General features: G+C 27.5%; 1 protein-coding gene across 2 annotated transcripts in view; it reads left to right on the forward strand.

Annotated features, from left to right (window-relative positions):
• The window catches only part of LOC129912972 (leucine-rich repeat-containing G-protein coupled receptor 6), a 72820-nt gene that overhangs the window by 56892 nt on the left and 2332 nt on the right, over positions 1 to 13596 (forward strand). For both annotated transcript variants that reach the window (XM_055991258.1, XM_055991259.1), the window contains exons 4-13: positions 947 to 1090; positions 1334 to 1477; positions 3192 to 3263; positions 3366 to 3437; positions 9380 to 9448; positions 12392 to 12529; positions 12667 to 12807; positions 12891 to 12956; positions 13020 to 13163; positions 13222 to 13589. In XM_055991258.1, the coding sequence (XP_055847233.1) occupies positions 947 to 1090; positions 1334 to 1477; positions 3192 to 3263; positions 3366 to 3437; positions 9380 to 9448; positions 12392 to 12529; positions 12667 to 12807; positions 12891 to 12956; positions 13020 to 13163; positions 13222 to 13589 (1358 nt within the window). The remainder of the gene's footprint in view (positions 1 to 946; positions 1091 to 1333; positions 1478 to 3191; positions 3264 to 3365; positions 3438 to 9379; positions 9449 to 12391; positions 12530 to 12666; positions 12808 to 12890; positions 12957 to 13019; positions 13164 to 13221; positions 13590 to 13596) is intronic.

Raw genomic sequence — 13596 nt, forward strand, 5'->3', positions numbered from 1 at the left:
TGTAAAAAAAAACTTTTTCATTAAAAAAAAATGTTATTTGCATTGAAAATTACACTTTTATAGCAAATAAAAATTATATTATATAACATTTTTTAAATGCAAAATAAAACATTTTTTTTAATATATTTTTTGTTTTTGTTTTATTCAGAGTTGTCAAAAATATTTTTTTAATGCATTTTTTTCCATTAGAAATTAAAAAAAAATACTTATTGCAACTAAAAAAAATGTAAAAAAAACTTTTTCATTAAAAAAAAAAATGTTATTTGCATTGAAAATAACACTTTTATAGCAAATAAAAATTTATTATATAACATTTTTTAAATGCAAAATAAAACATTTTTTTTTAAATATTTTTTTTTTTCTTTTTATTCATAGTTGTCAAAAATATTTTTTTAATGCATTTTTTTCCATTGGAAATTAAAAAAAAAATACTTATTGCAACTAAAAAAATGTAAAAAAAAACTTTTTCATTAAAAAAAAAATGTTATTTGCATTGAAAATAACACTTTTATAGCAAATAAAAATTTATTATATAACATTTTTTAAATGCAAAATAAAACATTTTTTTTTTTAATATTTTTTTTTTTTTTTTTTATTCAGAGTTGTCAAAAATATTTTTTTAATGCATTTTTTTCCATTAGAAATTAAAAAAAAAAATACTTATTGCAACTAAAAAAAATGTAAAAAAAACTTTTTCATTAAAAAAATGTTATTTGCATTGAAAATAAAATTTTTATTGTAAATAAAAATTGTTTTGCATATAACATTTTTTTTAAACGCAAAATTAATATTTTTTTTTAATGCAAACTTTTTTCGGTTGCAATAATATTTTTTTTCAGTTGCAATGAAATTTTTTTTTTGTAGTCCATTGTTTTCAATTGATATTTTTATAACTTTTGTTTTAATGAAAAATTTTAAAACTTTCTTGACTTTATATTTTTTTTAGAACACTCTCCGACAATAGCCTTTCAGACATTCACCAGAATGCATTTAATGGTTTAGTTAAATTGAAACGTTTGTCATTGCAAAATTGTGGCCTTAAAGTGATACCCGGTGATTCATTTCAAGGACTTCCAAATTTAATTTCACTGTAAGTAGAATTTTTTATAATTTTCTTAAACTTAAATAAAAAATAAAATTAATTTCTTTTTTTTTTTACAATTTTTTATTTATTTTAATTTTATTTTCAATTTTTTGTGAACGCACATAAAATTGATGTCAATATTATTCACGATATTACATTAAAATAAAAATCACGCTATAAAATCGCACTGCTGACAAAAAAAAAAAAAATAAATACAAATAAAAATAAAAAAAAAAAAAAAAATCACAGACAGTTAAATGGCAACTCGTTAGCAAGCATGGAAACAGATAGCTTAAAACATCTACAAAATCTAAGGACTCTACGTTTAGAGGGAAATCTTTTCTACAGGATTCCAACAAATGCTTTGGCTGGACTTAGATCACTTGAAGCACTGTGAGCAAAAATATTACAAAAAAAAAAAAAAAAAAAAAAAAAAATAATAATAACTTGTTATTATGCATGAAAAGTTAATAACCAATCAAAAGAGAAAGTTTTTAAAGTTAATATTCAAAAATCTAAAGAGAAATTAGTCCTGTTCCAATTGGCTGCTGTCTTGAGGTTTGCTAGGAGTGAATTATATGCTCAAATCAACTTCTAGCATTCCGACGAAATTTTATGTTGTTCAAAATTTTATTATTGTTATTAATAATACATATTTATTGTAGTTGTTGGTAACGCTAAAAATTATATTTAATAATGTTTGGTGTTTTGGTATATTTCTGTTTATTTTTTGTTAATTTTTAATTTGTAAGAGGACAATAGATATTATTAATGGAGGTGGTGAGTTTCTGGAGTTTTCGTCTTTTGTGTTTAAAAATTTATTTTTATGTTTGTAATTTAGTTTTTAAAACATTTTATGAATAATTTATGACCCTTTAATGACCCTTTAACTACCCGTTAATTATCCTTTTAGACCCTTACAGTGTTTGGTAGTTCTAGATTAGCGGAAGAATTTTCACTTGTTGTTTGAAGACTTTTTTTAGGCCCTCGTTCAAAAGTTTGTTGTGAAAAACTAGAAAAAAATCTTTAATTGAAAACCTCGTAGTAAAGGTAGGATTCCAAGGAATTTTTTGTAGAACGTTTAAGCCCTTACAAGAATATGTATATCTTGCAAATTTAAAAATAATGAATTTTCAGTGAATAAGAAAATTTTTAAAAGTAAAAAATGTTTTTATAATTTTTTTAAAATTTGACCTCGAATATCTTTAGAATGGTTAGATTAATGAAAAAAGTTAATAAGACCTTTTTTGTGGAACAATCAATTTCCAACAAGAATATGTCTTGCGCGTTTGATTATTATAATTTTTCAATTTGTTACAAAATTAAGAACAAAAAACGAGTTTTTAAAGATTTTCTCGATTTTTGGACCTCAAATATCTATTAAATGGTTAGATAAACGAAAAAAGTGTACAAGGCCTTTTTTGTAGAGCCTTCAATTTAACACAAGAATATGTAAAGAAATTTGCTAAAAAGTCGATTAAAAAAAAAAAAAATGATTTATTTTTAGTAGAAGCTTGATGTAAAAATGGAAAATTGCGAAGCGGAGGACCTTCCCATTTAATATAAAGAGTTCATATTTGGTGTGTATATTCTAGAGGTGTCTAGCAATCGATTTTTTGGAGTACCAAATCAAAAAAAAAGAATTTCGATTTTTTTGACCCACCCTACTGTTTACCAAAAATCAGCCTGATACAATTTTTTTCTTTTAATATCTGATATCTATCCCGTTTTTTCGTGGTCAAAAAAAGATTTGCCAAAAAGTTAATACTCAAAGTTTGTTAAGTAAATATTTTGAAGATATTGCTTGATGGTTATTCAAATTATTTAATTCAGAAACAATGAGGCTTAAAATTCCTAGAATCAAAAATCTTCGAATTCTGGGTAAATTTAATCCAAATAATCTTGTGAAAGACTACCAAAACTATTCTTCATCACTTAAAAATATAAGTTCCAATACTAATTTTCTTGTCGCCTTGGGTGAATTTTAAGACAAAAACTCCTTAACTCTAAAACTACTAATTCACCACATCCTGTTAATGGCCCCTTAAGCCAATATATCCATTTCAAAAATTCTAATCCTCTTATAATAATTGTTGTATTATTGCAGAAATCTTGGAAGTAATCTTTTGACAATAATAACCGATGAAGATTTTCCAGTAATGCCAAATCTTATTGTTTTGTAAGTATTTTAACTATCTACCTGAAATTTCAATTTACAACAATCTTTGAATTTATAATTTTGTAATCCTTTTTACAATTCTATCGTTTGTGAATTCACCAGGCTTTTAAAACGAAATCAAATTATGAAAACATCTCCTGGAGCATTCACCAATATAACAGCATTAAAAGTTTTGTAAGTATATTTTTTCTGTTTTTGTATCTATAAGATAGATTATAAATTCTGACGAAATCAAAATAACTCACAGGATATCGTATTACAAAACACAAAGAAAAAACAAAAACTATGAACAAGATTTATCTATTTGTGTTGCTACTGATTCTAAAACCATCAGCATCGTATGCTCCATAAATTTCATCTGTTGTTTTTTTTGGGGAGTTAAAAAAAAAAAAACTTCTTCAATAAAAACGACAGTCATTTTTGATTTTATTCAGTTTTCTATCCATTACCCGCCCATTCACCCTTATAAAAATAAAAAATAAAAAAAACTTTCAATATCTTAGTTTGCATATGATGATGGTAGAGAGAGAGAATGTTATTTTTGTTTTATATTCAAATTCTGTTCACAGAATTTTTTGAAATATTTTATTTAATAAGAAAAAAAAAAAAAAGAAGTAAACTAAACCGAATGATAAACTTTTAAATTACCAATAGAATAGTGGAAGTTGTCAGTTGAGCTTCTCCACTATCATCATCCCTATATATAACTACGTTACCTTATCCCAATATCCAGGACTTTATCGCATCCGTTGCATCTTTGTCATAACTTATGATATAATCTGGTGCGATGGTTGGGAAAACTGCAATACAGTTTATGTATATTGAATTTTATGGATATTTAATTGTTGCCAACTGAGTTGAATTGTGATTGATACTAATTTTAAAAAAACACAAGGATATTTACATACATCCATAGTAAAAAAAAAAACATCTCGCTACACCGCCGAACCACAGCCGCGCCATGTTCAAAAATAACTATTTCGCCACACCACGGCCGGACGTAGTCGCATCATATTCAGAATTTTCTATTCCGCCGTACCAGAGCCGCACCGTGTTCGAAAATTTCTATTTCGTCGTATCACAGTCGCACCATGATAAGAAATTACTACTTCGCCACACCATACATTGATCACAAGTTTCTATTCCGCGGCACCAACGCCGGACAACAACCGCACATCAGCCTTTTTTTTTTTTTTTTAATTTTTATATCCAAAATTATTTATCATGGTGAAACGAAATTTTCCATATAAAATCAAAGTGTGCGGCTGTTCTACGGCGGTGATGCGGCGGATGTGCGGCAAACTTTTTTTTCTTTAAAAATTAAATTTTTTTTACTTGGATAAAGATTGTCAGAATCAATCAAAAGAGTTAAAAAAATGTCAACTAAAATCGCCAAATTTTTTCTTGATTGTTAATTAGCTCAATTGGCAATCATAATCATCAAAGTTCCTTTGCTTTGCAGCTTCTGTTGTAACATTTACTCTTTTTCTAGAATGTCTAGTCTATGTCTCTGTACTTCAATGCATCCTTGCAGAACAGATAACAAAAGACATAGTGTTCAGAAAGGATTTATTGTTTTTTTTTTTTTTGGTCATTGCTATGGAAGAATTTATAAACAACAGAAAATAGCAGAAAAAGATATAAAGTAAAACAAAGAAGGAAAAAGAACACCGCCAAGCCAGTACCAGCAGTGGATGACATAAAGAATGAAATTTTGAAAAAAAAAAAGTAAAATATTGTAAGGACATTCTCGATACTGCTGCTACTCCTTCTGTATCGAAATGGTTATGTTTTTATTGGAATTTAATTTGAAAACGACGACAGCGTTCCATAGAGTATTGTCAGCAATCGATGTGAGAAAATAGTTCATTTTGTTTTTTTTTTTTTTTTTTTTTTTTTTTTTTCAATTTTGAGTGTGGAATTTCATCTTGTTTTCAATTTTTTGCCTTTTAACTCTTTATATTGAATAGAATTTATGGTGTGAACAAGAACACACTATGATATCAATTAAATTTTCTTTATTTTTAAGTTGATCCTTGAGAAAAGATGTTGTTGAGAACTTTTTATGTTTTTGAATATGTTTTTGGGTCATAATAATATTTTACGCATAATATTGATGATATGAGTTATTTTATTTCTTTGTTGAAATCTCATTATATCATTTATGTATGTTTTTCTGATTCCTTATTGTGATGAGTTATTGTTTTATATCACTTAAAACACACATTTTTGGACAAATCATCATAGACAGTAGTGTGGTAAAAAAAATATTTTTTTTCGATTTTCCGCTAAATTTGTTTCACTTACATATCTATTACATTAACATTGTGAAATTTCAATTCGCTATCTTAAGCTCAAGAGGGTGCTTAACAGTTTAATTTTTAGGTTTTGTTGGTTTTCTTGATTTAAAAAAATTTATTTAAGTTTTACTTGTTTTTAAAAAACACATAAAATATTTTTTTTTTGCGAAAAAAAGTGAGCAATAATTTAAAATACCTCATAAATAATGAGCAAAATGTGCAAAAAAAAGTCTGTGTACTACGTGTTGATGAAATTTACTTGGAAATGGCCCTAGAAAGTATTATTTCGATATTTTTTTTCAAATCAAGTACAACAACCACAATTTACAACTTTCAAGCAATTTTTAACATAAAAAAAAAATATTTTTCTTTACTTTTTTCCAAAAAAAATAAAATTTTTCAATATTGGTATCGAATAGTAGTGTGGAACCAAAGAAGGGGGTGGCCCAACGTTTATTTGAAATTTTTTGTTCCCATAAAAGCGTGGACCACTCTAATGGACAGCCCATCAAATCACAATAACAGGGAATTATCAATAAATAATAAATAACATCCCGAAAATATGTCCCTTCAGAAAAGAAAAACATTCAAATAAATTGAATTCAAAATTACTTGGTTTCTTTGTTGTTTGATGAATATTCTCTTGCTGGGCTGAATTATGATGAATTTTCCAAAGGTGATGTGTTGTGATATTGTAATCCGATTGTTTTCTTAGTCAATTAACAAATCAGTTAATTTGTAAATCATTGAACTCTTAAAATTATATCTATTTCCCAATCAATCGTCTTCTAGTTTTTGAGAAAATTGAAAAATTATTTTATCAGATTTTTCTTTTTTCAAAATATTTTTTGTTTTCATTTTTCAATTTTCGCATAAACTAGAAGACATAGAAACATATTGTTTTCAATGTTCGATAAGGAATCAATTCAGGCAGTTTTCTGTATGAGTAATTTTTTTAACTAAAATTCACAGTCTGGACAAAAATAGTATAAAATATAAATCGATTATTTTTAACTTTGAAATCGATTATTTCAAAAACTATTGGTTATATTATATTGATTTAAAAATTAGAATCAAATGTACAATTTTGTCTTTCGGAAATGGTATAATTTATTACTGTAAGTGTTGCCGTTGTTTTTTAATAATTTTTTTTTATTTTGATAATTTTTTTTTTTTAGAAAAATGCCCCTCCCACCTAAACGGGGAGAGATAAACCCCCCTCCCAAAGAAAAAAATGTTTGTGTTGAGCTCCTCTACAAAAACCTTTTATCAAATCCTGGCGCCCAAGTTATCCTACTACGTGCCGAAACAACATTTTTGTTAGAATTTCTGTATCTGGGTTGAAATCGAAAATTTTTTTTTTCTAAACCAATTTTGAAGTGATTTTCATAAAAAATACATCGATTGATTAGGAAATAGATATAGTTTTAGAATATATTTTTTAAATAGTATGTTGTTTTACTTTAAATTGATGCCAAAGTTGGGCAAATGACGAAAAAAATGTAATTTTTGAACTTTGACAGCTTATAAATTCTAAGTGGTTTAACCGAGTTACATGTGTTATACATTGTTGAAAAGGAATTTTTTCAATGGGTGAAGGTCCAAAAAACCGTTTTTTGCCCGTAACTCCAGATTTTAGGGGTGTTAGGGGATTTTCAAACACCGTTTCGTAATCAGTGCGACTAGCTCTACAAAACCTGATAGGTCTCCGCCCGCGTATATTTTGAGTGCTCAGAAAAAGTCTTCTCTGAATTTAAGTCCAGTCAAAGAAGGGAAAATAAATTCAAAATATATTGCAGTAGCAAGTTTCACTTTTTGATATTTCTTTAATATTTTGAAAACGGAGTGTGTTCAACAAAATCATTTTGAAATTCCCTTAGACAAGATTCTGTTAACTAGTTTTTTGATGAAAATGAAGTTTTATCAGAAGAGAGAAAAAAAAAATCGTTGAAAATAGGAGCCTATGTATATGTAAAAATACAAGAAAAATGTCTTTGAAGTAAGATAATTTATTTTTTTTTTTATTTCGAAGGGTTGGTTGGGTCTCTATCAACTTTGGCACCTCTGTTTGGAGGAACCAACTCAGAACAATTGCAACCCCCTCGCCCTCTTACTTCTTTGCCAAAGATGACAAAAATTTGAAAATTTGCCGAGATATTGGTTGTTAAAGACAAAAAGATCCTTTCATTTCTTTCTCTGCAAGGACTTAAACCTTTCGAACCCAAGCTATGAAAATCAATATTAAAAAATGTATTTTTTTCAGTATTATCGTGTCAAAAACATCACAACTAAGAAATATGAATAGCAAAAAAATATGTTCAAAAATAATAAATAGCAAAACTAATGTGTTATTCTCATGTTAAATGTAAGTAAAATACACTGCCTATGAGCACCAAAAAAAAAAAATAACTTTTAATAGAACAATAATGTATGCTACTTCTTCTAAGCCAAAACACAAAACACTTTCTGGATTAACATTTTTTATATCTTTTTTTCAAAATTATTACCATATATAAAAAAAAAATTTTTTTGCAAAAAAAAAAAATTTTAATTTTTGTTCCTTTTTCGAAAAAAAAGATTAAAAGTATTATCTTTCAATTAAGCCATCGAAACCTAAAAAATTATTTAATGGAATATTTTTTACGAATTTTTAAAGATATGTTACATGAGAGTAAAGCTGGTACCGAAAGGGTTAAAAAAAAAATGGAATCAATTTAAGCTGAATGAACAAGTTATTCAATCCATATAGTGGTTGAGTTGTAAATTTTTTTTCTTTACAAAAATACCTTCTTGAATGGTTTTGACCTCCTAACGAAGTAAGCTTTTTTATTTCTTGTAAACGAGATTTTAGAAATCTTGCTTTGAGAGCCGTGTTTTTTAAATTATTTTTTTTATAAATAAAACTCATTCATCCGTTTTCAAAAAATTGATTTTTCAAAATCCAAAAATTATTAAATTTTTTTTTTTTAATTTTAACATTTGAGTTACTAAAAAATTTTCATACAAAAATGTTCATTGAAATCGGGCTGTGTCGCTTAGGAGTACCTAATCCACATATCAAGAAAACTGTTCTATGGCAAGTACCGTTTATAACAGTCCAGAAATATTTTTTTTATATTTTAAAAGTACGACCTTATTTTCCACATTACATTATTATGTTTTTTTTTTTTATCAAAATCTTTACATTCTTTTTTTAGAAAAACATCTTTTATTCATTTTCCTCATACGGAAAAAATCGGTAATGTTGGTTCAAATTGATCTTTGTTAAAACATAAGAAAAATAGTATTGTGTGGGTACGTACTAAAGAAACAAGAACCAAAATCCAAATTTGTATACAGTAAAAAACAAAATCAGCGACTTTTGAGTATTTTTTAGGGCTCTTCGTAAATGTCTCAGATTTTAGCTTCTTAATTACAAAGTGTAAAAGTTTTTCTGAAACGAAACGATTTTTGCAAATGCTGATTTAAAAAAAAAAACCGTAAAAACCACTCTTTTACCAATATAATTATTTTTAAGGAATTTAAGATTTTTTGGTCCGGTTATAAATGAAACGAACATAACAAATTTTATCAATGTATCATTTTTTCACATGATGATAAATTCCAATTCAAATCGTGTCTTTGTCATCTTAGTATCTAAACTTCTCAATGACAGAAGCATTTATCTAAAACAATACTACATCTTTGTATACACTTTCTACATATGTATGTACACAAAATTTATGCTAGAATTTTCTTCTCTATAAAGTTGATTTCTAAAAATTCTCTAAATAACTCAATTTACTTTAATGTCACATTTTGTTTTGTCAATTGCAGAGAATTGGATGACAATCTATTAACCAGTTTGCCAGAAGGACTCAACAAATTGGCTCATCTCCAAGAACTGTAAGTATAAAAAAAAAAATAGAAAAAAAAAAATACCCACACATCTTTTGTAATTGAAAACAATTTATTTTTCTTGATCCTTTATATCCTTTTGAACTCGAATTTAATTCAAATATGTTGGAAAAAAAACCTTTAATTTTGTTTTTAAAAATTCCCGAAAACAAAACAAAGAAGGAACAAAATTTAAAACTAACTTTCTTTTCTTAAGATCCTTAATTATCCTGTTGGCAAGAACTGAATCATATTATTATTCTTTTATCCTGTTCCAATTTCAAATCCTTGGATTATGATTTCAACTCAAGCTTGACTCAATCAAAATGCGGAAATATGCACAATTTTATTGTGTTCGCATTTTTTAGCGAAAAAAAAAACAGTAAATGGTATTCAAAAAGATGAAACCCACTAATATAGTCACTTAAAACCAGAAACATGTTTACAAAATGAAGAGAATAAGCATTTTCTGGTATAAAATACTTTCCGCTTTTGCTCATTCAAAATAGCTTTGCCAAGAAAATGTTTCACATCCTGTGATATCCTTGTATATTCCGGATGTGATCACTGTGTTCACCATGATACTCGACGTATATAGGAGAGATGTAAACAGATTTCAAAACCACTACAACCAGTGGAAGGAGTTGCAGCAACCAACAACTGTAAATAGTTGTTGGTTTTGGTTGTCATTTATTTGTAAATTGCGTTTTCATCGACTTTGTGCTTTTTTGCAGATGGTTTTTAGTTTTTTTTCTATTTTTTGTTGAAAACAAAACTCTTACCACATATATAAATAAAAACACTCACACACGATATACATGTGCGCATTTGAAATAATGTTGTGAACGTACCACATGACCCACAAATAAATGCTAGTTATTTATTTTTTTTTTTTTTTGAGTGTTCTTTGTCATTTTGCTTCTGCACTAGATTGCATATCATCAAGGATAGAGGATGCATTTATTTGTGCGTCCATCCGATTGTAAATGTGTATGGTGTTAATAGAAATTCAGAAGAAATCCTGAAGGATATTGGATTACATTCCAAAATAACTGGGTTGAACTTAATGTGAGTTCTGTTTTTTTTATCTATCGAACAAGGATTTACTAGAAATAAAGCGAACAAAAAAATTGTCCTTATTATTCTCATTTTAAGTAAAATTGTTTTAAATGAGTTCACAGTAGAAACTCTAATTTCAGACAGTTTTTTTTTTTTGGGAAAAAATGCATTTATATGACTGGCATATTTACGATATTTTGGTCATAGATTGCAATTTTTTCCACGAATTTATTCCTAATTTATATACCTAAATAAAAGGTTTGAAAAAATATTTACAATCATTTTAAAGACTTTGAATTAAAAAAAATTTAATACGTTCCACAATAAAGTCACAAAAATTTTTGAACAATTTAGATGAAATTAAAAAAAATGTGAGTGAAACAATTATTGTGGAACGTATTCAATGTTCATGGTTTCTTAAGAAAATGGAATTATGGGGCAGAGGGGACAAAGAAATTAAAAAACCTACGTTCCACAATCTTTAATCACTTCAATTTTTTTTTTAATCAAAATTATATTTCTAACAATCGTAAATTTTACGCCCAGAGTAAGAAAAATATTTAGTGATCTGTTGAATGCATATAAATATGTATTAACATTTGACAGAATTTTTTCTCATTTTTAATTATTTATTAAGCAAATTTCAAATTTCTCAATACACTTAAGTTTGCATAAAACATGTTGTGGAACGCATTGGTATATGTATGTATTCATTTCACAAGTTGTGGAACGTATTAAAATTACAAATAATAAGCAAAGCTTAAAAGTGTAGGTGCACCCTAGGTGCAAGTTACTTGCACCATTTCATGGCAAACAAGAGGAAATACTTTCCATAATCAATATTCTCGTAGAATAACCGAAGTTTAATACGTTCCACAATCATTAAACACTTCAAATTTGGCATATCTGTTAAAATTTGGCATATTTGAAGTGAAATTAAATTTGTAAATCAGAAGTGAAATTATAACTTTTATAAGTTCTGGAACGTATCATCTCACAGTAAATAGAGTTTAACACTTTTGACAACTTTTCACAATCTTAATCTGTCTTTTTTTCTGAGAAAAAGTTGCCTGCCAAAAACATACGGGATTTACTTCAAAATTTAAAATTTCAGATTTTTCTTTCATGAATTGATTGTGGTTGAAATTTTGTGGATCGTATTCAATTCACAAATTTGAAAATAATAAAACTGTGGACCCTAAGTTCTCTGCACCAATTCAAAAAAAAAAAAAAAAAAACAACAGGAATGAATGCTTTTAATTAAAAATATTTCCATTCACATACAAAAACTGAATACGTTCCACACAATACTAAGCGTATTATTCATATATTTTTTTTCAAATTAAACAATTTTCCAATGAACCTACATTGAAAATTTATATAAGAGAAGTTGTGGAACGTATTGAGTTTTCAAATAAAAAGCGTAATTAAGAAATAATAAAATTGTGGAATTAATTTTACTAGACATCTAAACTCTTTGTAATAAGAAGACTTCCAAGTCTCAATAGAAATATAAAACTAAATACGATCCACACTCTTGAAAAATGAAAGAATGTTATGATTTGTTTCAAATTTTGTTCATTTTGTTCAATTTTCGTGAACAAGTTCTTCCAACTTTGATTCTTATAACATGATCGAAAGAACTTGAAGCGAAAATTCACGAAGCTGGATGTGAGTAAAATTGTGGAATCCACAAATTATGGAATGGATCTACTTTAACAAATCTATGTCTAAATATTCGGACATTTAAGCTGCCTTGAAACTAATCTTCCGAAAGAACAATAATGAACTACTTACGATCCACATTTTTTATTGAGCTCAAATTTTATATATTTTCACTTTGTCACTTGTGGAACCACTGGAAAAACTTATCAAATTTTCTCTTCATTTCAGTTCGGCTTCAAGCAACCGCCTCAAATGGATCAACGAAACCGATTTGCCCAAAAATCTTCACACAATTGATTTTCGAGCAAATCCATTGCAGGGAATACGTCGTGGTGCTTTTACATATATGCCACGCCTGCGTAAACTGTAGGTATACAAAAATTATCAATAATTTTTTTATAATTTTCAATTTTTGAAAAAAAAAAACAAAATTTTTTTAAAATGACTACCGGGAGAACAATAAGAAATTTCGAGCAGTTGCTCAAAATTATTTCCATTTCAAGAATTCTATCGGATGTGAGGGCATTGCAGAATTTCCCAGATTTGGATGGTTGTTATACATTGGAAGTATTAAAACTCGATCGAGCTGGCTTGACTGAGATACCAGAGAATTTGTGTAAGCAAATTCCAAGGCTTAAGAGTTTGTTAGTACTTTTAAAATAATTGTAGTTTTTTCTGAATACGTTGAAATTTTTTGAAAATTAAAAAAATTTTTTTAAACTTTTAGAGAACTCAAAACCAATACATTGGAAAGAATTCCTCTTTTGGGGAATTGTAGAGAACTAAGACTGTTGTAAGTTTCAAAAGAAGATAATCAGTTTTTGGTAAGAATCTAATATTTCTTCAAAAATTCTAGGGACTTATCGAGTAATAGAATTGAATCACTTACTGGAAGACCGTTTCAAGGCCTCAAACAGCTACATGATCTATTACTGTCATATAACAAAATCCAAGCTATTCCACAAGATGCATTTTTCGGAGTACCGAAACTTCAATTATTGTAAGTTAACAACCTTAAAATAGCAAGCTTCTCATTAAAATCTCCTTTCACTCTTTAGAGACTTGGAGGGCAATGAAATAACTTCAATCCACGAAAATGCTTTCTCCCAATTCGTAGAATTGGAAGATCTAAATCTGGGAAATAACATGTTTCCCACTCTTCCTCCAAACGGTCTTCATCGCTTACTACACCTTAAGACCTTTAACAATCCCAAGCTGAAAGAATTCCCTAATCCGGAAACATTTCCACGCATTCAAACACTCGTCCTATCGTATGCTTATCACTGCTGTCCATTTCTACCATTGGTCGCTATGTCAGCAACACGAAAACCACCTTTGGTCCAAGAAGCTGTACTATTCCCCTCAGATTCTGAATTCGATATGAGCTTGTGGAATAGCAGTATGACTGATATTTGGCCCCAATTGCGTAAGTA

Source organism: Episyrphus balteatus, chromosome 3 (genome assembly GCF_945859705.1).
Source record: "Episyrphus balteatus chromosome 3, idEpiBalt1.1, whole genome shotgun sequence".
Classification (NCBI taxonomy): domain Eukaryota; kingdom Metazoa; phylum Arthropoda; class Insecta; order Diptera; family Syrphidae; genus Episyrphus; species Episyrphus balteatus.